This window comes from Leucopleurus acutus (genome assembly GCF_964270905.1).
Source record: "Leucopleurus acutus genome assembly, chromosome: 4".
NCBI lineage: Eukaryota > Metazoa > Chordata > Mammalia > Artiodactyla > Delphinidae > Leucopleurus > Leucopleurus acutus.
This window is the reverse complement of record NC_139146.1, coordinates 154,495,077-154,518,083: the sequence shown is the minus strand read 5'-3', so window position 1 is coordinate 154,518,083 and position 23,007 is coordinate 154,495,077. Positions and strand designations below refer to the sequence as shown.

The window sequence follows — 23,007 nt, the reverse complement described above, 5'->3', positions numbered from 1 at the left end:
TGTGACCATAAAGTAGACAAATAATGCCGTGTCCCCCGATGCCAGGGGCAGTGATCTTCCCTTGCTTTCAACAAAAGCCAAGACACAGGGTGTTTCTGATGAGAGTGTCTCTACAGCTGTAGCCAGATGTTTTACGGCAAAGGCCCAAGGCTCATTTTTCAGCCTCTTGCAATCCTGCAGAGAGTCGCCCTCAGCATAGCTCCAGGAACGGTGTCTGGGGGTTGGGGTGAGTGTGGGCACGAAGGGAATATGTACGGCTGTGGCCACGGGTGACTCGAGGGTGGCACGGAGGAGCCCGCGGCATGCTGGGGGGCCGCACCTGAGCGCCTGTCGTCCTTGTGACGCGCGGCGAGGCCAGAGCCCGGGGGGGACCCAAGCTTGCTTCCTTCGGAAGCATCCTTTAACCGCCTGCATTTCCTGTCCCGGGTGACTGGACTGTGACTCCCTCTAAGGTCAGAGACGGGGGACGCCAGAATTACAATTAGGTGTTAAATCAGTGACACTATTCATGTGCAAGAAGAAAAATAGAGTTTTCCTCGTATTTTAGAAAATGCTTTATAAAGTATTCGGATGGTCAAAAAGTTGGACCATCTGACATACAAGGTTTTCCTTTCCCGTGTCTTTTCTTTTCATCTTTTTAAATTGAAAAATCACGTGAAATGTTTTATAGGGTGTTGTGATCATTATTACATTGTAGCTCTTCCAGAGGGGCTGTCCTCAGTTCGACTGACATTTGAGTCACCGTTAACCCTCAGAAATAAGGACTGAGCAGGTTGCTTTGTAAATGATAACGCTGTTTTGACAAGATGTCATTGTTGGGGCAAAACAGATTGAGCATGAAAACAAAAAGCCATTAAATCTTTGTCGCTTTTTCGATGTTAATGACTTCGAACTGTGTACTGTGCTTTAGCAATTGCAGAGGGTGTTTTTAATGACCTGGTGTAAAATGTCATGGTTCCTTCGGGACTTGTCGGGTTGGGGTGACAGAGAGCTGGCTGACGGCTCCCCTCTGCTTCCTCTGGTGACTCGGTCCTCAGGTCAGCTCTCAGCGCGCGACGGCAAAAAACAGGCCCTGACTGCGCAGCCCAGTTTGGGTTAGGGGGACGTGTCCAACCAGTCAGGCCTGGACCGAGAGCAGGAGACAATCAACTTCTGAAACAAACTTGCCGAGTTGTAGCAAAACCAGCACCAGGGCTTCCCTGGAGGTGCAGTGGTTGAGAGTCCGCCTGCCGATGCAGGGGACGCGGGTTCTGTGCCCCGGTCCGGGAAGATCCCACATGCCGCAGAGCGGCTGGGCCCGTGAGCCATGGCCGCTGAGCCTGCGCGTCCGAAGCCTGTGCTCCGCAATGGAAGAGGCCACAACAGTGAGAGGCCCGCGTACCGCAAAAAAAAAAAAAAAAACAGCACCAAGGGTGCTGGGCCTGGCAGCTTAGAGCACAGGCTGTTGAGAAGGTGCAACCAGAACTTGATGTTTTGAAGACTAGGATTTAAGACAACAGATCTGCTCCCCGAAAAGCATGTGTTCTGTGTTGACTACCACAGCCTGAAAAGGAGAGGACCAGTGATGCGCAATTCGTGGTTGGGGACCAGATGCTGTAGCGATGTTTCTAAAAAATCGTTAGCATGAACAGTTCTTTCGGTAATTGTTAGCATTTCGGAGCGCTTACCTGTGTCAGCCGCTGTGTAAAGCACTTTCATTTAATTTCTACGGCAGCTTTGCGAGCTTGGTGTTAATATGTCCATCGCACTGATGGAGAAACGGATCTCAGAGGATGTGTATCTGTATCCACATGTGTGTGACTTCACATGTTGTCTGTCCTCTAACTCTCCGTCTGCCACCACCTTCCTCTTCTGTGCTCGCAGCGCCTGGCGCCCGCCGGCCTCTGTCCACACTGAACCTGCCGCCGGTACCCGTCCCCTCTCCTCCCCCCGGCTGCCGTCACTCTAGCCTCGGTTTGAAGGGCCCAAGCTCTGAAGAGTAAATTCTACCTGGCCCTCCTGCTTCTCCTCTTAATCCGCCCCAGCCCTGTTTTCCTTAGAGCTGCAAATTGACCTCTCGAAAGTGCAGGCTGAGTTTCCCGACCTGCTCGCCTGCGCTCAGGGATGAGCTGGCCCTTGCTGCCACCTGCCCACCGCCCTCCGCAGCTCGCTGTCTCCCTCTGCCTGTCTTTTCCTGCATCTCCTCCTTCCAGTCCTCTTCCTGCTGTGTCCTTCATTCCCACACTTTACCTCTCTTTAACTCCTGCTTCTTCAAGTCCTGCTTAAATGTCCCTTCCTTAAATCCTAGGGACTTCCCTGCCGCTCCCCAGCACCGCTTAAACTTGAAAATATGAGTCTTACCACATCCTTTTCTTTCTTGCCCTTGGACATCTGTAGTTACACGTGACGACTCGCCCAGTGTTCCGCACTGAACTGTGTCCTCCCTGAGGGCAGGGACAGAGTCTGCTTCGTTAAACAACTGCTCGCTCTCTAGCTTCGAGCACAGTGACGGTTACACAGCAGGCGCTCAGATCTGCGTCGACTGGTTAACAGACACATAACTGAAGATGCCCAAAGCGGTGCATCTCGATGGTTGCCCTTTCTTAGTCCTCGCGTTCTGATTTCATTTCACTTGTTGCTCGAGAACGAACCTGCGTTCGGAGCAGTTTTGTCCCAGTGGCTTTGGGTTGGCTTTATCGCTGATGGTCATTTTCTGCCATTCAGATGCTGTACCGTGATGCACTTGGTTTTCCAAACTTCTGTGTCAGACCAGCCACAATACAAGAAAAGGCTAAGTTTCAGGACATGTGAGCCCTCTCTGTTTGTCCTGAGCCTGGGTGGGTGGGAGAGGAAAAGCGAGGGCTCCCCTGACAGGCTGCAGGTTCCTGGCTCAATGGCGCAGAGGCCTGAACGCTCCAGAGCCTCCGACCTCAGCTGTGACGCCCCCAGAACCCAGGTGCCGGGTTCAGCTCCCTCCGCAGCCCTGGCCGCTCCTGCCTGATGTCTCTGCCCAAAGTTGCTTTGGAAGGAGAAGCTTTCTCTCCAGTGGTTTATCATCTCAGGAGCCTTCCCAGCCTTGGTCATGGGCACTGGCCCATCGGAGTCCACGGACAGGGCCATGTGCCCGGGTCTGTGGGGATCACGCCTTCTGCACACTGGGGCTTCCGTGTGCAGGCGGACACCGGCTGGGAGACTTGTCTGTCTGCGACCATCCCGAGCGTCGCCGCTAACACGACTTCTTTCTCTCTTGTGAATCCACAGTTGGTCCTGTTCGGAGTTGGACCTGAACGAGATTCGCCTGATAGTTTACCAGGACTGTGAGAGGAGAGGCAGACAAGTCTTGTTTGACTCTAAAGCTGTTCACAAGATCGAGGAGGCGGCAGCTCAGGTAGGAACTACGGATTCGCTTTCGTCCTTTTTGTTTGTTCGTCCATTGCCTGCTCTTTGGGCTGAATTGCACAGCGCCGTCAGTGGTTCAGAGGAAACACGGGCAGAGGTCCCTCCGCCCACCCCATTTGCGTTCTTATTAATATACACAGGTGAGACTGTTAGCGAGTCATCGTGCAGATGCTAAGCATCGTACTTTAGATGTTACCAGAAGTGACTTTGCTGGTAAGTTGCAATCCAGTAGGATTTTGATGCCAAGTGTGTGCTGTTAATGGGAAGACTGAGAATGCTAAAATTCATGAAGCGTTCGCCTGAAGGGAAGGTCTGGTATTACCCATAGATAGTAAGAGGTGATACATAGCGCTGGGTTAGACAGAACTGGAGCGCTTTCCTTGCCACGGGGCTGCAGGGTGCTAACATGCACTGTCGTCTGCAGAAGGGCCTGCAACCCAAGCCTGTTTGACCAAGGAAGTTTTATTTCCTTTTTATAGCGGAGAGCGGTGTGGGGGTAGTAGTGGTGGTGATGATGACGGTGGTGATGGTAGAGGTGAGGGTGGTGGTGGTGATGGAGATGATGGTGATGGAAGTGATGGTGATGGAGGTGTTGGTGGTGATGGAGGTGATGATAGTGATGGAGGTGATGGTGGAGGTGATGGTGATGGAAGTGATGGTGGTGGTGACGGTGATGGAGGTGTTGGTGGTGATGGAGGTGATGATAGTGATGGAGGTGATGGTGGAGGTGATGGTGATGGAGGTGATGGAGGTGATGGTGATGGAGGTGATGGTGGAGGTGACAGAGGTGATGGTGGTGGTCGTAGTGCTGGTGGTGGTGGTATGGGGCGTGGAGGTCTGAGGGTGGGTAAAGTGGGGACAGAGCAGCTCTTGATCCCTCGGAGCCAGAATGGGAAAGGTAGAGTGATGTGTCCAGGCAGGAGCAGGGTCTAGTCCTCCCTGTGAGTCTTCAGGGTGGCCATCCAGTGTACTTCTGACTTGTCGCCTTTCAGCAGTTATTCAGATGTCTACAACTTAAATACATCCCTTTGTGTTCCTTCTTTTCATGTTCAGTAACCTGATACCTGTACTGACCGAATCCTGGCAGTTTAGAGAATGTGCAGCTAAGTAGCTGAATAGTTTATGTCAGGGTCTCGGTCTCGTCAGGGCTGAGGTCTCGTCCTGCTTCTGATACGGTCGTTTCTGCGGGAAGGAAGTGTCTGGTTAAAGGCGGTTTAGCTGTGCGGATCCCGTGGTGCTTTCACGTGGAAGCTGGCCAGGTAGCTAATCATTACACCCATTGCTGGGCTTGTTAGGTGGGTGGCTGGAGCAGGGGAGATGAGAAATCTCTCGGTGATTCAGCGAAGGCTGCCATGGTAGATTGGTATTAGTTCAGGTGAGCCAGCACTCGGCCCTTTGTTTGGTGGACCGCACACGGCTTCCCCCTGTTTTCCCACATCACTTCCTGTCTCCCCAAGGCCTTGCACAGATGGTGTAGTTGCACACCCACGCTCCGTCACTAGGGTTCCTGATGGTGGTAGCAGGTGGAGGGAAAAAATTCTCACCGGTTTGCAAAAATAACCGGAATCCTGTCTGTAGGAGCAATGATGACCCCGGAGTCTGGAACAGAAGCTTCCTGGGATGGACGCACTCATTTCCTCACAGAGGCAGCTGGGCCCGGGGAGGCTTGGAAACTGCCCAAGGCTGCAGAGGGAGTCCAGCGGGGGCTCTGCTCACTGTACCGGGAGCTGTCGCCAGTTGTGGACGGCACGGCCAGTGGGCCCAGCAGTGTGGGGTGGGTGTGGACCGCGTGTCACTCCAGGCCCTGCAGGGCCGTGGATCGCCATCCCGCCCGCGACCGCTGGGGGCAGGCTTCCTGTTCCCCTTCTGTTCTTCCCCCATCTTCAGACCCCCACCCCATGGGCAGGCACGAAATGTCAGGAGTCAGCAGCAGGCACGTGACTGCAGGCATTTGCATTCGACCATCAGTGTGACTGTCACACTGGAGATTAGATAAGCTGCACTTGCATTCATGTTTTTCCAAGCAAATCTACGCACAAAAAAGCAAAGGAGACTCAGGATAGAAACAACGTATCACGGAGGGTACAGGCTGCTTCTGTAGGGAGTAGTGTATCTTGGCCTAGGAGGAAGGGAAACGTTAGTGAAGGTGTATCCTTAGGCCTCTGTGTCACTGTCATAAAAATCTGCCATGAACTCCATGTAGGGAACGTGTAGTAGCTAATCCTCTACAAGCCGTGACCTTTGAAGGCCGTGTTGCCTCACACGCTGTGTGATCACAGCAGCCCCGTTCCAGCATTTTGTCCTCATCTTTCACAAGCTTGACCTCATGACTTTCTCTAAAGCCGTGCGGGGGGAGGTGTGTCATTAAAGCACATGCTGGTCTTTCCAGATGAATAAATACTTCTGCCTTCTCAATTCCGTTTGCCTGGGGAAAATTTAACTTTGAAGCAATGTCTGTATCCTCATCAACTTTATAGATTATGACTCTACCTAGTACTCAAAAACCCTCTAACAACCAGAACAGAGGTCAGATCTCATCGATGATTTTAGAACATGAATTGAAACGTCAAGTGTTCTTGGGGACTTCCCTGGTGGTCCAGTGGTTAGGACTCCATGCTTCCAGTTCAGGGTGCCTGGGTTCAATCTCCAGTCAGGGAACTAAGATCCTGCAAGCCGTGCTGCCAAAATAATAATAATAATAATAAAATAAAGAGAATAGTCTTAATACATAACCCACCACCTCTGTCACCCTTCTCAGCATCTTCCTCTTCCAAATGTTATAGACTCACAGGAACCACTCTTTTGTCCTCGTTAAAAAGAAAACAACAACGTCCCGGTTTTTCTATGCAGCTGAGGCTCAACAGAACAGAACGATGTGAGAAAGGGGCCCCCAGTGAGCGTGTGCTGGGGAGCCCGGTACGCTCAGTGGGGGCGGTGTGTTTACCCTCCTCTCCCTGTTCACCCAGAAAACGGAGGACGTCCCCACGAAAACGCCAGCCAAGTGCTGTCAAGGCGGTGGCAGCGGCAGCCTCTCTTCCCACGGCTCTTCCGGGGGATCATTACCACATGCCAAGGAGCAGCTTCCAAAGTACCAGGTACAACCACCCTGCGTGCGGAATACCCCGTAGGCTGGAGCCATTTACTGCCATTTCTCCTCGGGGGTAATGGCTGCTTGAGGGCCCCGTCCCTGGGATAGGAGACTACGTATCCAGAACCCTGCCCAGGACTCGGTGATGGGCTCTATGGGAAGAGAATCTAAAAAGAGGGGATGTGTGTATAACGTGTAACTGACTCACTTTGCCCTACAGCAGAAACTAACACAACACTGTACGTCAACTCTACTCCAATAAAAATGGAACAAACAAATCAACAAAAAAACCCCAAAACGGGCTCTTAGGTGTTTCAGGCCAGTGCTGTGCTCACACTTTGGCTTTATCTCTTGATAAAAACTATAACGGAGCAGCAGTGATCCCGTGAAACACACACCGAATGAAGAGAAATGTTGCAAAGGAGGTAAACCCTCCTGTTCTGCTTCCTTGGTGGTCAGAACCAGATTAGTGCACATGTGTTTTCCAGGTTTTTTTCTAAGAGCTCTGAGGATTCTGGGGATGAATATTGTCATCCTGAGAAGATAGCACTTGCCAGTAGAAGGAAGAAAGCCTTGTATAGGAGCAGCTGGGAAGGCAAGACCCAACTGGAGTGGGAAGTGTGAAGGGCTGGTATACTGAGAAGTGTTGGCCAGCTGGGCGCAAGGAAAGAGGTTTCATAAATATTGAATAGCAGAAGGGTACTACCTGATGGAGGATACATGAGTGTTTATTTTTATTTTCGGAGCTATGAGGAATTTTGTCTGCCGTGTCGCTGACACAGCAAAGCCAGGGAGGTGTATACCAGCAGCCACAGGTGTATAGAACGTTGTTCGTTTCACGGTGGGGATCGCTGCTGTGCGTCTGCCCTTATTCCACAGAGCTGCCGGCTCTCAAAGCAGTATGTGGTTACAACAGCATAGAGTGAAATTTTCAGTGAGTTGAGAATTGCAGTTGGCACGTGGACCTTGTACCCCAAGAAAAAGCAGGTTCAGAAATGGAGGTGATGGGTGGAAGTTATTCATAAAGAAGGTGAAAGCCTGTTAGTTTCTGTCTGCAGGAAGCGAGAAGAGGTTGGTAGCAGGCTCGTTAAATCAGGCGGACAGATGTCTGCTCCTCTTTCCTCCTTTGCAAGCAGGTGTAAGTAGGCGTGTATATGTGTGTCCGTGTGTGTGGATATATACGTGTATGCGTGTGGATTTGGAGTTGAAAGGCTGATGGCCATGGTTTTGCTTGGGTAGAAAGCGAGGCAGCAGAGAGTCTGGCTGGTGGCCTGGGTCACAGGAGATGGAGGTACGGTTTCGGTCAGGCCGTGCGGGTGTCGTGCGCACTGGTTTGGTTGACACTCACATCCATCCTCAGTGTGTGTCACCACCACTTACAGTGGGAGCTGAGCATCCTGTATCTAAACGCATGCACCTGTGTGTCATCATATGTTCACAGTACGCACAGTGTTACGTCATGTGAGTGAGGGCGTTTGGCTTCCAGCCGCCTGAGCTCCAGGGGAGTCCGGGCCCCGAGATGAAGGTATGGGGGTTCCCGTCGGGAATAACTGGAATCACAGCAGCGGCTGAGGACGCAGACAGTGACCCTGTACAAGGGATGACTTGAGAAGGTAGAGATTTAAAAAGGAGAGCAGGGCTTCCCTGGTGGCGCAGTGGTTGAGAGTCCACCTGCCGATGCAGGGGACGCCGGTTCATGCCCCGGTCCGGGAAGATCCCACATGCCGCGGAGCGGCTGGGCCCGTGAGCCATGGCCGCTGAGCCTGCGCATCCGGAGCCTGTGCTCCGCAACGGGAGAGGCCACAACAGTGAGAGGCCCGCGTACCGCAAAAAAATAAATAAAAATAAAAGGGAGAGCAGGATGTGAGGGCCATCTGGCTGCGACATCTGTCACCCCATTGATCGCCAGGGTTGATTCGGCCGATCGGGCTGGCTAGGCGGGTGTCCCCTTCCTCCCTCACCGTTCCAGGTGCGTCCCTCCCGAAGCTGCGCTCTCGGTCGGAGAGGACGACCTTCCCCGGTAGAGGAGGACCGTTCTTCGGTCAGGGGTATACAAGTAGCTGCGCTCCCCTGCTAGAACCTGCAGACAAGCTCTCAAGGTCCATTTGTAGGAGAACGTAGGGTAGTCGAGCTTCCAAGACTCCAGACACATCCAAATGAGGCGCTGCACGTGGCAGTCTGCCTTTCTAAAAAAAATAAAAAGTAATTTAAAAAATATAAAAAGGAGAGCAATCATGTGCATCAGATACCGTGAGACGTTTAATAGAGCAAACTGGGAAGCGCCCATTGGCTGTGACAGGAGCCGTTTGAATAGCGGGGGATGGGGGAAGGTGCCGTCCACCCTCTGCGGTGATAAAGGGGACGCCGAAGACTGGTCAGAAGCTAGGGGGTCAAAAAATTTAAAAATGTTTCAGTCAAACTCTGGGGTGACCAGACTGTCCGTTATCTTTTGGACCCACGAAACCCTGCCCACACCGATTGGCATTTTTGTTCCACACGTTGATTTTGGTTGGATAACCCTGAGCTATATTTCATTTCAGGATGTGTTCTTAGTATCAAGAGGAGTTACTCTGCCTCTTCCGTCACTTAATCTTTGTATTTAGACTTTGTAAATGGGGACGATGAAAGTCATTGTTTCTCATAACCAGATTAAAAGTGAACTCTGGTAAAGCGCTTGCATCCTGTACGAGGATACAACGTATAAAGAAGAAATCATGAACATTAGTGATAATTTGGGGAAAAGAGTAGGCAGTCATCATTGTAGATTAAGATTGTAAAATGATCAGTTGCTGCTTTGAGAAATGGTTCTAATTACCAACAAAATTGCACATTATTTTCTATCGTGTTGTACTCGACACGATTTTGGTTTCTTGCACGTCTGGTAGTACACGCGCCCCGCCTCTGATGTCAACATGCTTGGGGAGATGATGTTCGGCTCGGTCGCCATGAGCTACAAAGGCTCCACCCTGAAGATTCACTACATACGGTGAGTTCCGTCCACTGCTCGTGAGACGTGGCTTGGGGATGATGACTCCATTCAAACATGCGCAAAACTGTTATGCAGTAAAATAATAATTTAAACTTTGTCATCTCGTATTTGCTAGCACTTGATACCTTTTGCATATCTTTAGCAGTTCAAATAGTCTGACATTTTCTACATCACTCTGACCTTGAATCAGCTTAGCAGGACAAAATCCTAAGCTTTAGCTAAGTACTGTAAGTGAAAAATGCGTCCCAAAGCATTTTGAGTATCTGCTAGGTTAGTAATAGCAATACTTTTAATCAGAGTTATTCAAATATTTTAAGTTTAAAAAGTCAGAATTTCACAAATTTTCCATTTTCAGATTAAAGTTTGTCGTGATTTTTTCCTTGTACTGAGATACATATTTTTTCAAATTATTGAACGCATGCCGAGTTTTATTTTTGTTTCTAGGGAATGGTGTCTAGAATAAAAGTTTCTGCAAAAAGCAGAATGTGACGACATTAAAGAACACGTTCCTTATCTGCATGTCAGGATAGAATTTAACTTGCTGGAAGCACAAGCTCTACGATGTGTGAAAGGAAGCCTTTTCCCAATCCTGCACTTATAACCTTCTGTCTGTTCATCTGTGCCACATGGCAGGTGGAAAATATACCCTGAGAAAAAAACAAACTTCTGCTTTGCAATATTTCTGCGAAGCGAAGTTTGTACATCTGAAATATTTACTCCCAAGGAAAACGGCCCTGGCAGTGTCTCCATAGCTCTCTCTCAGGGTTTTAACATTCTTGGGATTTTAAAATGATAAAATTAGAAAAAAATCTAGACACCCCATTGATACAGTGATTTGAAAAATGCACATCTCATTTTCTGTAAAATAAGATATAGAAATGAATAAAAGCTTGAGAGAAAGTTAAAAAAAAAACCCAAAAAACAAAAAAAAACCCATGCATCTCTCCCTCTTCTGTCCGTTTGTTTTTTCTCCAGTTCTCCTCCACAGCTGATGGTTAGTAAAGTCTTCTCCGCCAGAATGGGCAGCTTCTGTGGGAGTACAAATAAGTAAGTGCGGGATTTTCCCCCTTCCCTCCCCACCCCCCCCCCCAATTTTCCAAGTGGCTGTTTCTGGGTAGAGTCGTTCTTTGAGGGCCGTAAGGCTTTTTGAGGTTAGAAGCAGGATGAGTCCACATTAACAAAGGGGTTTTCAAGGTGGCCTTTGTCCAATACATAGTGAGTATGAAGAGGCCTTGGGCCTTAGCAGGTGGCCTTAAAGACAAGTGATGGTCTACATACATACATTGGGGGTCTTCACCTGTTAACCCACTCTGTTCCTACTGCCAGTCACCATGTTCTCATTCCCTGGAAAATGAAAAGTGAAGGGGAAAAGGATATTATTTCATCTTATAAAAAAAAAATCTCGGGAATTCCCTGGCGGTCCAGTGGTTGGGACTCTGCGCTTCCACTGCCGAGGCCCGGGTGTGATCCCTGGTCGGGGAACTAAGATCCCACACGTGGCACGGCCAAAACCAAAACCAAAGCAAAACAAAACTAAACAAAAAAATCTCACCTGTCAGTCTGCTCGTTTATTTATTTCTGAAGGAATGAGGCACAGGGTGAGTTTCCCAAGCTGAGAGGCACCTGAAGGGCAGGAGGGACCGTCTGTCTGAGCCATCCGTGTAGCCTCTGTGGTCGGTGAGGACTCAGGCCAGGCAATATTTTGATTTCCACTCCCGAGTGTGTGTTTGTTTGTTTGTGTTTTGGTTTTTTGGCGGTACACGGGCCTCTCACCGCTGCGGCCTCTCCCGTTGCGGAGCACAGGCTCCGGACGCGCAGGCTCAGCGGCCATGGCTCACGGGCCCAGCTGCTCCGCGGCATGTGGGATCTTCCCGGACCGGGGCACGAACCCGCGTCCCCTGCATCGGCAGGCGGACTCTCAACCGCTGCGCCACCAGGGAAGCCCGCCCCCGAGTTTCCCCTGTTAAGTTTACACTCTGTGTCGACTAAGAACTTAAACGTCTGACTTAACTCTTAGTCTGGCACAACTGTTCGTATAGTTTGAAGTTTTCAAGCAGAAATAGTCCACATACTTCTGTTTTGAATAAAACAACAGAACATTTATTACATTTGGGTAAGTTTGGAAGAAATGTTTATTGTAAATTAAAGGGGTATTCTTAGGGGTCAAATGAAGGCTGTTATTTTTTACAATCCTAAGAAATTAAAAGTATGTTCCTCTTCAAATTTGGGTACCTTTGAGTAAGTCTGCTTACTTTTCAACAGAATAACGAATTTACTTTTTTGAGCATTTAACACTGGATTGTCATGACTTAAGCCAGTATAGGAATTGATATCTATTTTTTTGTGAGGTATTGTTTTTCTGACCCTTGATATTACCTGAACATTTATTATACTAACTCCCTCTAATTAAATATCAAGCTCAGATTTAAGTCAAAATTATTTTGGCTTCATTATGCTATATTATCCTCGACATCTTTATTTCATTTGTTAACAAATACAATAAATTATTAAAAGCTGCTTCTCTCACGTGTGTTTATGAGTAATTCTAACTTTTAAGAAGTTGTGAAATCAGACTCCTGTAAGAATCATAATTTCTGTTACATGCTCCTCCTGAAAAAGGTTGCTGAATTGCTCATGGATGTTAACTAAGAGTTAAAATGAATTTCATTTTGAGGGTTTCTGTAAAATTACCCTTGAAATGAACAACCGTATCCTAGGTATCAGTCACCAGAGGAAGATTTCAGAATTCGGTGTCCCTCATTACATAATACTGTGAAATTGTTCGGAATGTGTCATTTAGTTCTATAGGTTGAACTCCCTCCCAAAGCCTGTCTTGTCTTTTCCTGCAACAAATTCCCCTAAAGTTGAAGTCTCTTCGGTAGATGTGAGACTTTATTAATTCATGAAGAGAAGTTGTCTGTTAGCAAACAGCTTTGTTCGTCCCTTGATGTTTTTCTCCTCTCTCTCCCTTCCTTCCCTCTCTGGACTTAGCTTGCAAGACAGCTTCGAATACATCAACCAAGATCCTAACCTGGGGAAGCTGAACACAAATCAGAATAACCTGGGTCCCTGTCGTACTGGAAGTAACCTAGGTAAACTCCGCCACGTAAGCGGGGCCTCGCTTTCCGGGTCCCGCCGTCGTGGGTGTCCGTTTTGCTCTCTTTGAGTTTGTGGTGGTGTTTTGCGGTGGCATTATCTTTAATCTGCGTTTATTTCTGTGTGTGTACTTTGTTCGCCCCCGTGTGTGTCTCCGCCCCAGGTGTGCTGCAGGGATGCGGCAGCAAACTGCCCCCGGGGGCGGCTGAAGGAGGACCGCTCCGGCTCAGCCGCAGTGCCTCTTTCTTTGCAGGTTTGTGTGGAATGCTGAGTATGGTGCGACCTGCACACGTTAGTAACTCCGGGGCAGGTTCTTAGAAACAAATCTGTTGGGCGCCTCTCTAGAAATCCAAGGGGCTCGTGAGATGTTTAGTTCCACGTGCTGCCGAGCGCCTGGCGTTCTGAAACCTCCACCCCAGAACCCCTGTTGGAAATGTCTCTGCTAATACCCCCGTGGCGTAAGCCGGTTTGGATCTGAAATGAGCCCTTCGTGTTTCTAAGAGGATAACATCTTCCGATTTTCCTCGGCCTCTTCCTCTGCCGTGAACTGTTTCTCTTTGCCGTGGCATCTTTGATCCATTTTTCACCTGCACCCTTACCTGCACTGTGTCTTCAAAAGTCACTCTAACAAGAGCATGGAAGACCGGCCTCTCCCTCCCCCTCTCCCTCTCTCTGTCCGTAGCATTTAAGTAGTTCAAATGTACTTTCCAGCTTCTTTACAGGTGTAGCCACCTCCATCTCTGGGTAGGTACATCCTGAGACCGGCCTGGCCGTCTAGCCCAGGCTGCCGAATGTCTGCCGCAGGCTGGCGTGATTAACTAGCGTGGGAGCCTTCATTGCTAACGTTAGGGGTTGTGTTTACCGCAGACGGTACTCTGCATTCTGCTTTTCACCGTAGCCGAACTATGCTAGGCACCCTATTTAACTGACTGACACCCTCCTGCCTACTTCCAGGTGAGGATAGCATGTTTATATACTCTCCTTAAAATTGTGAAAATAAACACGCTTCACAAAGTAGCTGCCACGTGTAATAATCAGGCAGAGCGGCAGGCTTCTCGTGCACCGGAACGCTTACGGTAGCAACGTGGGAGCTACCGTATAGCTCAGCGGTACACAGTTGAGACCAACATAAAGCATTCCTGGAAGTCTGCAGTCCTTTAGAGTGTTTTCCTAGCACCTCTGCAGTAGTGTTGTGTACGGGTGTATATGGAAAAGAGGCAGAGGAAGAGATATTTGAAAATGAATATAAGTGTTTCTGTCTGCCAAGAGAGGGTTTATAAAACACAGAAGGGTTTTTTAAATTCCTGAAATGGTTTTCAAGCCTTTCTCTTCTCGAGGTTGCCTGTAGTTACCGCTGAAACTGATTAGAAAGCATTTTGAAAGTACTTATTAATATTTTGCAGTATTTCAGTACATTGAAACTACTGAAATACTTAAATGCTATTTAACTACTACTAATGAGGAAAATGGCTGAAAGTATCTGCTCGAGGATGTCTGCTCGTCGTATGAAGTGTCCTCACAGCTGATGACTCGGCTTCTTTTAGGGGCGAGAGGCCCTCGGAAGAGCCTCTGTAGTGCTGCCGGGGGACAGGCACGGGCAGGTGGTCGCTGGCCTCTGCCCCCTCCTTCCCCCGTCTTTTCTGAGATGCATTCTGCTTTCCCGTCCCTCCCTGTGTGTCCTCGTGCGGTCACCGCCAGCAGGCGTAAAGCGAGCGCAGGCGGTCTGAGCAGCCCGCCTCTGCGAGCCCCGTGACCAGGTCTCCTTGCTTCCTGCAGTGCACAGCACTCCGGTCGACATGCCGAGCAGAGGGCAGAGCGAAGACAGGGACAGCGGCATCGCCCGCTCAGGTACGTGCTTTCCTCTTGCCGGCGGCGCCGGGGAGCGAGCCCTCCCTCTGAGATCTGGGTGTGACGTGCACAGGGCCGGCTCCCGCGAGACGACCGTACGTCAAGCAGCGTCCCGCTAAAAGGGGGGAGCCTCCTTGAGCCAGTGGCCCTGGGGCCTTCTGGGTCCTGAGCGCCCAACCAGGGGAAGGACGCTGTGCATGGGAATGCCTCTGGCTGTGGCCATGGGCCGTCCGTGGCCTGCTTCTGTCCTGGGGTCGTGACGCTCTAGATTTTGTCCCCTGTGCCCCTTCTCTGCTCATGTCAAGTTGTGACCGACCAGGGCTCTGGGCCTCCTTGGGCAGTAGAAATTGACTAGAGGCCAGACAAGAAATTGAGGCAAGGCTTTATTGGGGCCCCTGCTGCAGCATGAGGGAAGGAGAACAAAGGACAGGTTCCCTTGCTGGCTCGCTCCCTGAGCGGGGATGAGCTAGTTCCTTATAAGGCGTGAGGGCAGGGCTGTGTCCAGGGCTCAGGCCAGAGGGCGGCTTAGGTGTTCTGCCCGCCCCCAGGCGGTGCTGAGTGCAGACGGCGTGTGCAGCGCCCTGCTTTTGCTCCCGAACCCCTGTCTTTGCTCCAGCCTCTTCAGAAGTGGCAGTTGGGTTTTTTGGTCTCTTTGTATCTTTTGTCCATAATGTGCCCCAACTGCGCGTGCCCCCAGTTATTTTTAGTCCCTTATAGTTTCTTTGTATCTGTGGGTGGAGGAGAGGTGTGTCCAGGTGCAAGCCCTGCAGCAGAGGGTCCCAGGTTCCACTCAAATTGCTCCTAAGACGAGTGTCCCTTGCCCTTTGAGAAGCGGGACAGTTGAGGGCCGCGTTGGCATTGAAGTGAAAGGTCAGTAGCAGCCGGATCTGAACGCTTTCTCGGGAGGAGGGGGCAGAGGTGAACGTGACGCAAATGTGAGCTTTGGCTTTGTTGGCAGCTCGGCCCCTGAACCCGCCGGGTCTCCTTTGAGGCTCCCGCCCTCCTGTTGGGAGTCCACGCAGATGGGGGGCTGGCTGCACGGGGCCCCCGGGGGCCTTCTGCTCCCCTTCCGTCCCGGGAGCAGCTCTGAAACCCCCGGGTCAGCCCTGGGAGGGTCACCCCTGGGAGGGTCACCCTCCACCAAAGGCCGCTCGTGCGCCCGCTGTGGCTGGTTCCTCACGTCGCCCGCGCTGTGCGGACCAGGGTCCTCGTCCTGGAGCAGAGCAGCGACTCCGACTGTTTGAGCTGAATTCGCAGTGGAAGATGGAGAGAAATCACAGCCACGGTTTATTCCTGTTTCCTGTAGTTTGCAGCCTCCTGTCTGCAGAGTTGGGAGGCGGGGCACATAGCTTCAGTAGATTTGCTTTTCAGAACAGTGGTAGGTTTGCAGAGCAAGCGAGACGGCCGTGGGGAGCTGCGGTGCAGCCCCCCGTCGTTGACGCCTTAGCCCGTGAGACGGGGCGGTCAGTTGTCACGTCTGTTTGACTCTGCTGGGCTCAGGCAGTTCCTCAGACTCGCTGTGTTTTGTGGCGACCGTGACAGTCTCCGGAAGTAGCAGCCAGCTGTGGGACTTTGTCTGATGCTCCGCACGTGGGTGGACCGCGTTTTGGAAGAGGTCACGGAGGTTCGGTGACACTTTCGTTGCCCCCGACCAAGGGTATGTGCTGTCAGCGTACGTTAGGACCGCTGATGGTTGCCTTGGTCGCCTGGCTGGCACGGTGTCTGTGTGGCCTCTCCCCGTCTGCTGCGGGCAGGGCGCTGCATCAGGGGCTTGGAGCTCTTCTGCGTGGCAGCCTGTCCTCCTTCCTCATCCGTCCAGCCAGTCAGTCGTCCATATCAATATGGACTCAGAGTGCTTACTTCACCCTTCAGGTCACCCCAGTACTGCTTTATTTTGTCGCTCACGTGGCTCCAGCTTTGGCCGTGGAAGCCGTGGAGCGCTTTCCGTTGGCTCCAGTGTTTCTTTAACGTCTCTCAGTCTGTGTGTGTGTGTGTGTGTGTGTGTGTGTGTGTGTGTGTGTGGCGCTTCCTCGCTTTCTGGCACTACAGGATGCTCCAGACGTGCCTCATGTATGTCCTGCCCCATCCCTAGAATCAGTTGTGTCTCCGTGTTGCCCTGTCCTTTCACTGGAGACGGAACTAGGTCCCAGGGTCTGGACCCCAGATACGCTTGTTGCACCTTGATGCCAGCAAGCAGGAGTGTGGGTTTGTGCCGGCTGTGTGTCTGTGTCTCTGTGCGTACTGCTGTCGGCGACGCCCGCACCTACATTCAGCGACGCGTGAGTGCTGCGGATTTCTCCGTGTTGCCCGCCATCTGTGAGCCCGTGGGCCGTCCCACCCTCCCCGCCCGGCTTATCTGCAAACCGCCCCCCGTGGCGAGACACCCGGCTCCCGGCCTGCCGCGCATTTAGGTAATGGATTCATTGCAGGGCACACACAGCAGCGTCAGGGTGCTTACCCCAGTGCTCCTGTGGGAAACGCCTTTTTTAAACGAGAGAGCAGTGCTTGTGTGCAGTTCCTCTGACCTTTCGTCCCGCAGACGTCACTCGTTGCCAAGGTTACCTAGGCTGGCGCCTTTGGAGATGGGGAATGTTTGCAGCTGTCAGTACCAGGCCAGCAGAAGCTCTGAAGTCACAGCTGACACCAGTTCATCTTCATGATGAGCGGGCTGCATGGCGGCTGCCCCAAAGCTCTGAACACACAAGTCACATCTGAAGAGTGACCTCAGAGTCTTTTTCTTCCCCAGTAGTTCGGTAAAGAAGTAACTTTAGAAAAGCTTCTATGTTTGTTTTTTGCTTTTTAAATCATCCTCTACAGAGGGGAACTCGATCCGGATGAAGAGTCAGAGCACACAGTACGGTTCCCCGGCAGAAAGACAAGACACCGAGGGTCTCTGTCGCCCTCCGCCAGCCCCTTCCCCGCACCTGTCTTCCGCCCGCGTCAGGGAGGAATGTTGTGGGTGCTGACCGCGTGCCCCTCGTGCACCGTGTGCCCCGGGGCTGCAAAGCGCTGTCTGGGTTTGCACTCCCGAGGGCCCTCTGTTGTAGGAGAGCTCAGTTACTGTGGTGGCTTCCACAGTTGGGCCAGTTTGCTACAGTCGAGGTGAAGGGAAGGGGTTGGCAGGGTAGCCCTGAGTCAGGCCGTGAAGCCACATTTATTACATTTATTGAATAACAATCTTGTACCCCCTAGGCTGGCAGGCTCTGCCGGAACTGGGGCGATGTAGAAGATGAGTGACCCTTAGCACCCGCCCTCAGGAAGCTCCATGTAAACCCAGAGTTAAAACAGCGGGTGAAGAGTGCTGCCTCACCCGCCCTGTGGGAGCCGGGGGCCTGGGAGTGGCGCCTGGGACGGGGGTGTTCGAGGGACGACAGCTGGGAGGGAGGAAAGAACTGCATCAGCGTCGAGCAAAAGCGCCATTTCGGAAGCTCGTTTGCGCAGGGGTGTAGGTCCTGGGGCTGCCCGGGTAAAATGTGTCCGCAGCGTCAGGGACTGGGGGGCGGGGGGGCGAGCCTCATCACAAAAGGCACCGGCGCCCTGTGAGCCCTTGGACTTAGTCTTGTTCGGGGCAGCTAAAGGGGGAACCTGATTGGCTCCATATTTGAGGCCTATTTGGTGCCTCGCCAACTGCTCCAGAAAAAACTGCACCCGTATATTCGCTGCTAAAGTAGATCAGTTGGGCAGGGGGTACAGGACTGAGGGAGGTGGGCAGAAGACAGATTTTTTTCCCATTAACTTTTTCTCCCCCGAACTCACCGCTGTGTGTGTGTGTGTGTGTGTGTGTGTGTGTGTGTGCACATGCACACGCATGTGTTTGTAAAGTTAGTGTAAAAGGATTATCTGAGTTAGCATAAAATTTTTAAAAACAGTTCATTGGGTTTTTTCCCCTCTTTCCCTTTTTAGAATAGTACCTGAGAAGAACAGCCAACTTTTCTTCTGGGTTATTCAGTAGCTTTACTATAATAAGAGAGGAAATCGAATCTTAATTCTCCTCTGTGCCTTCGTGCATCTTACCCTTCACGATAAGTGCCCCAGTGCCTCTTTACATAGCTTGTCACACACGCAGAATAAGGAATAGAGCAATAACAAGGATATCCCATTTACTGCTTTAATGGGTTAGACTATATCCACCTATTTTTTTTAAAACTTCCTCAGTAAAGGAACAAACTCAATACCAAGCTCACAGTGCTTTTTACATTAGAGTATTAGCAGTTTACTCAACGGTCTTTGCCTTATCTCCTGATTTTTTGTATTAAGGAAGCCAAGTGAGGGAGACATCTATAAAATCTGATGTTCATCTTCATAGACTTTACTTACAGCAAGTTTGAGAACCATTTTTCTAGTGTCTTTGTGGAGGGTGAAAAGTAGGAGTAGGAAACTCACACGACGAGCTGTTGTCACTAGCAGAACATTGGAGGGGACCTAGATGTTCATCCAGGGCCTGCTTAAGTCACGTTCGTCCCGCAGAGCAGCCCCACGCGGCGGTTGGAAGGGCACGGCAGCCTAGCAGGCCTCGAAATAGAACAGTTCTCTTAGATATATTTCAGTGAAAAAGAAAAGTTGATCAGCAGTGAGTTGCAGTAAACGGTCATTTATGTTTCAAGAGCAAAAGGGCATATACAAGATCTCTCTCCACATATAAAGATAGAAAAGCGTGTTCATCGAATGTGTCTGGAAGGGGTCCCCCCGGGACAGGGATGGGGGGAGTGCATTCTCATTCTTTTCTGGACACTGTGAATGTGTCCCCTATGCATATATGAATCAGAAAGATAAATTCATTCTCAAGAGGTTATTTGAGTGGCTGCTCTTAGGAATGTTCAGGTAAGGTCTCGGGAGAGAGCAGGGATGGGTTTCAGCCGTGCTGGAAGGTGGTCCTGGAGGGGCTCGGGGACTAATGGGACACAGGGCATGGCGGGGGGGGGACAAAGGGCGACTTTACAGTTTCTAACAGGACGACGAGTAGGGCATGCGGGCATGCCCCATACCGGGGGAGGAGGCGCCTGGGGAGACAGGTGTTGGGCCAGTATCTCAGTCACAAGTGCCCGCAAGTGCCCCAGCCATGAGCAGTCAGCTGTAGTTCAGAAAGAGGACACGGGTGGGGCAGAAGCTGCAATCTGGCGGTCGTGGCGAGGGGGAGAGGAAGGTCCAGGCAGCTGGGGCTGGGACCCGCCTCCCAGCCTGGTCAGCCATCACCTCCTTCCAGCTGCTGACTCCCTTCCCCAGCAGCACACTCAGATCACGGGCAGGAAGGTAATGTCTTCATTCTCTGTGCCCTGGAAAGTAGTAAAACCATCAGTGTGAGCAGAACGTCTAGCTCGTATGTTCAGACACGTTTATTAAGTGCTTTACGGTCAGCCTTCAGGACAAGAGCACGCGTCGTCATGGTGTTCAGACAGGACCCGAGTTTTGGCCACTCTGCCGTTTGGGTGTGAAGACAGATGGCACACACGCACACATGCGCACACACATGCACACACGCACACGCATGCGCACACACAGGGAGTGGGGGCAAAGGGAGATTCATGACCCACAGAGTGAGGCTGCCTGTGAGAGACGGGACAGAGAGGGCCCTGGGATGTGGTGCTTGGGGCGGGCCAGCATGGGGGTCTCCGTCCCCCTGGTTCTGGAGAGGGCCACCATCACCTTCACCACCACCATGACCACCTGCACCACCACCATCACCACCACCATCACCACCATCACCACCACCATCACCTTCATCACCACCTCCACCACCACCGCCATCATTGCCACCACCATCACCTTCATCACCATCACCACCACCACCATCACCACCACCATCACCTCCACCACCACCGCCATCATCGCCACCTGCACTACCACCGCCACCACCTCCACCACCATCGCCACCATCACCTTCATCACCACCATCATCACCACCACCACCATCACCACCACCACCTTCACCAAAATCATCACCACCACCATCCCCACCACCACCACCACCATCACCACCACCATCACCTTCATCATCACCATCACCACCACCATCTCCATCACCACCATCCCCACCTTCACCGTCACCATCACCTCCACCACCACCACCGTCACCACCACCATCACCATCATTACCACCATCACCTCTACCACCACCGCCATCATCACCACCACCACCGCCATCATCACCACCACCACCACCATCATCACCACCACCATCACCACCACCACCACCATCACCACCACCATCACCTCCACCACCACCGCCATCATCGCCACCACCATCACCTTCATCACCACCACCACCATCACCAACATCACCTCCACCACCAGCGCCATCATCGCCACCACCACCTTCATCACCACCACCATCACCAACATCATCACCACCAGCATCACCTCCATCACGATGACCACCTCCACCACCATCACCAACATCATCACCATCATCACCATCACCGCCTCCACCACCATCATCATCACCACCACCATCACCTTCACCATTACCACCAAACAGAAGAAAGATTTTCTTTTAATGGGGGATGGGGGGGGAGAGAAAATCCACATGCTCTGCATACAGCTTTGACCATAGGAAATTTTTTAATAAATTCAGGCTTTGAACTCTCTCTAGAAATTTGTATTCTAATGCTTTGTTTCTGCCATGCTTGCCGATCAAGACAGGCATCACTGCCCTTCACATAATCATTTTCTCGTTCTTCATACGGCAACATTTCTTAAGCGTCTTATGTGCCAGACATTTTTGTCAGATGTGGGGATAGATCAGTGATCAACTAGACATGGAATTGTATTCAATAAAGGGGACACAGAGAAAGACTATAAAATGTAGGCAGGCACTCATCACCACCAGGGTGCTCAAGGAAGGCCTCTCCCGGAAGCTGAAATTTCAGCTGACTTGAGTGCCACTGGTAGCTGGCTTGGTGAAGCCAGAGCAAAGAGCGTCTCAGGCCTGTGGGCTGCTGGGGCAGAGCCCGGGGGTGGGAGCAGGCTTTGCAGGTTTGTGTGGGGGGCGCAGAAAGACCGTTGTGCACCAGGAACAGAGGAAGGCTGGATGTCGTGAGGGGAGTGTGCCGGATGAGCTTGGGCAGGAATAGGGGCCTGGTCACATTAGCCTGTTTTCATTTTGGTGGCAGCGTTTCCAGATACACAAACAAGCCAACCTCAGAATTCTTCCCGTTGAAGGAATTATAGCAGCTTCTGAGCGCTTGACTTTCGCACTTCCTTTTGCAGTGTCAGGCTTGCTCCTTGGGGATTTTTGTTTGTTTCTCCTCCCCTAGAAGCTCCCCGAGGGCAGAGACCCACCTGTTGTGCCACACTGGCTGCTCCATCCCCAGCAGCGTGAATCCCGCCTGGCATATAGGAGATGCTCAGTGGATATTTGAGTGGGGCGCGGGGATATGTCCCCCATGTGTACCAGGAGGAGTACACATGGATTGTTTTAAAGACTTATTGAGACGATCTAGTTATTTTCCTAGGGAACATCTGGGATGCGCTTTCCATGGATGCCTCTTGCTGGCGTTTTACTCTTAGCTGAAACGTCCCGTTTTCACAAGGGTGTTCTCTGACTGTTGATGAGAGAGTAAACCTTTGCCCTAGTTGCTTAAAAAAAAATCACAGGAACTTATCACCGTCTGAAATCATCTTGTTTACTTATTCCGCAAGTGTGAGCTTCTTAAGGGCAGAGACTGTCTCTATGCTGTAACTTTCTGCCCCAGGCCTAGGTGGTACCAGGCTCTTAGTAGGTGCTCAGAAAATGTGTGTTGAGGGAATGGGTTTGATTTAAGAATTTCAGGGCACTATTTGTTCAAATCCAAATCCTGTAGTCAGATCATCAGTACGGTGTTTCTAGTAAACTCTCCAAACAGCAAACGTATTTCCAGAGGGAGTTAAACATTTATCTTGAACTTGAATGACATGGGCCAAGAAGAGCCAGCGATCAGCACTTTTAAGCCTTTAGACTTATTCTTTTTTCTCACTGCTAATTTCTGCAGGAATAAATAGATACTCGCTGAAGAGCCCCCTCAGTCAGGAGGGTGGGGATGAAAGCTCAAATTATTTTCTTATTAATGTACAAAACTCCAAAAGTCCTTGCAGTCTGTATGCATTAACATTTGTTCTAATTGTAAAATTATTCTAAAAAGAAAAGTCATACTAAAAACATTAAGGAGTGTTACACATAGCACTTTCAAAGCTGAAACTGAGCTGAGGTGTAATTTAACTGAAAGCCGCACATTTTACAACTGTGGCACCAACTGGAGAATTTCTCTACCTGGCTCACGAAGCTGGGACCCACCCCACGTAACTCTCATGCAGAAGCGCTTCGGTGTCCTGGAGGTACCAGTCCCCTTAGCAAAGGTAGGGAAACAGCTGGGCACGCTTGACGCAGCCCTGGCGACGGGGACGTACACCAGGGCCCCAGCACCACTCCACGTTGCACTGCCTTGAAGACCACGGCCCAGGCCTGTCACACGCACTAAGTGGTGATTGAATCCACCCTTTTCTCGTGAAAATGGCAATAGGGTACAAGCCAAGATTAGGCCTCTTCTTGCATTTGAGAGTTGTAGCTGTATTGTTTCCTAGAATATCTGATTGACGACATATACCACAGAACTTTTACATAGAAACCTTACTA

At 51.0% G+C, this 23,007-nt stretch overlaps 1 protein-coding gene across 2 annotated transcripts in view; it reads left to right on the top strand.

Annotated features, from left to right (window-relative positions):
* The window catches only part of FNIP2 (folliculin interacting protein 2), a 124,798-nt gene that overhangs the window by 54,869 nt on the left and 46,922 nt on the right, over positions 1-23,007 (top strand). The window contains exons 2-8 of one of the 2 annotated variants that reach the window (XM_082838710.1): positions 3,241-3,367; positions 6,345-6,473; positions 9,352-9,452; positions 10,431-10,502; positions 12,447-12,547; positions 12,715-12,804; positions 14,328-14,399. In XM_082838710.1, the coding sequence (XP_082694836.1) occupies positions 3,241-3,367; positions 6,345-6,473; positions 9,352-9,452; positions 10,431-10,502; positions 12,447-12,547; positions 12,715-12,804; positions 14,328-14,399 (692 nt within the window). The remainder of the gene's footprint in view (positions 1-3,240; positions 3,368-6,344; positions 6,474-9,351; positions 9,453-10,430; positions 10,503-12,446; positions 12,548-12,714; positions 12,805-14,327; positions 14,400-23,007) is intronic. The other variant, XM_082838711.1, reaches the window with a different exon arrangement.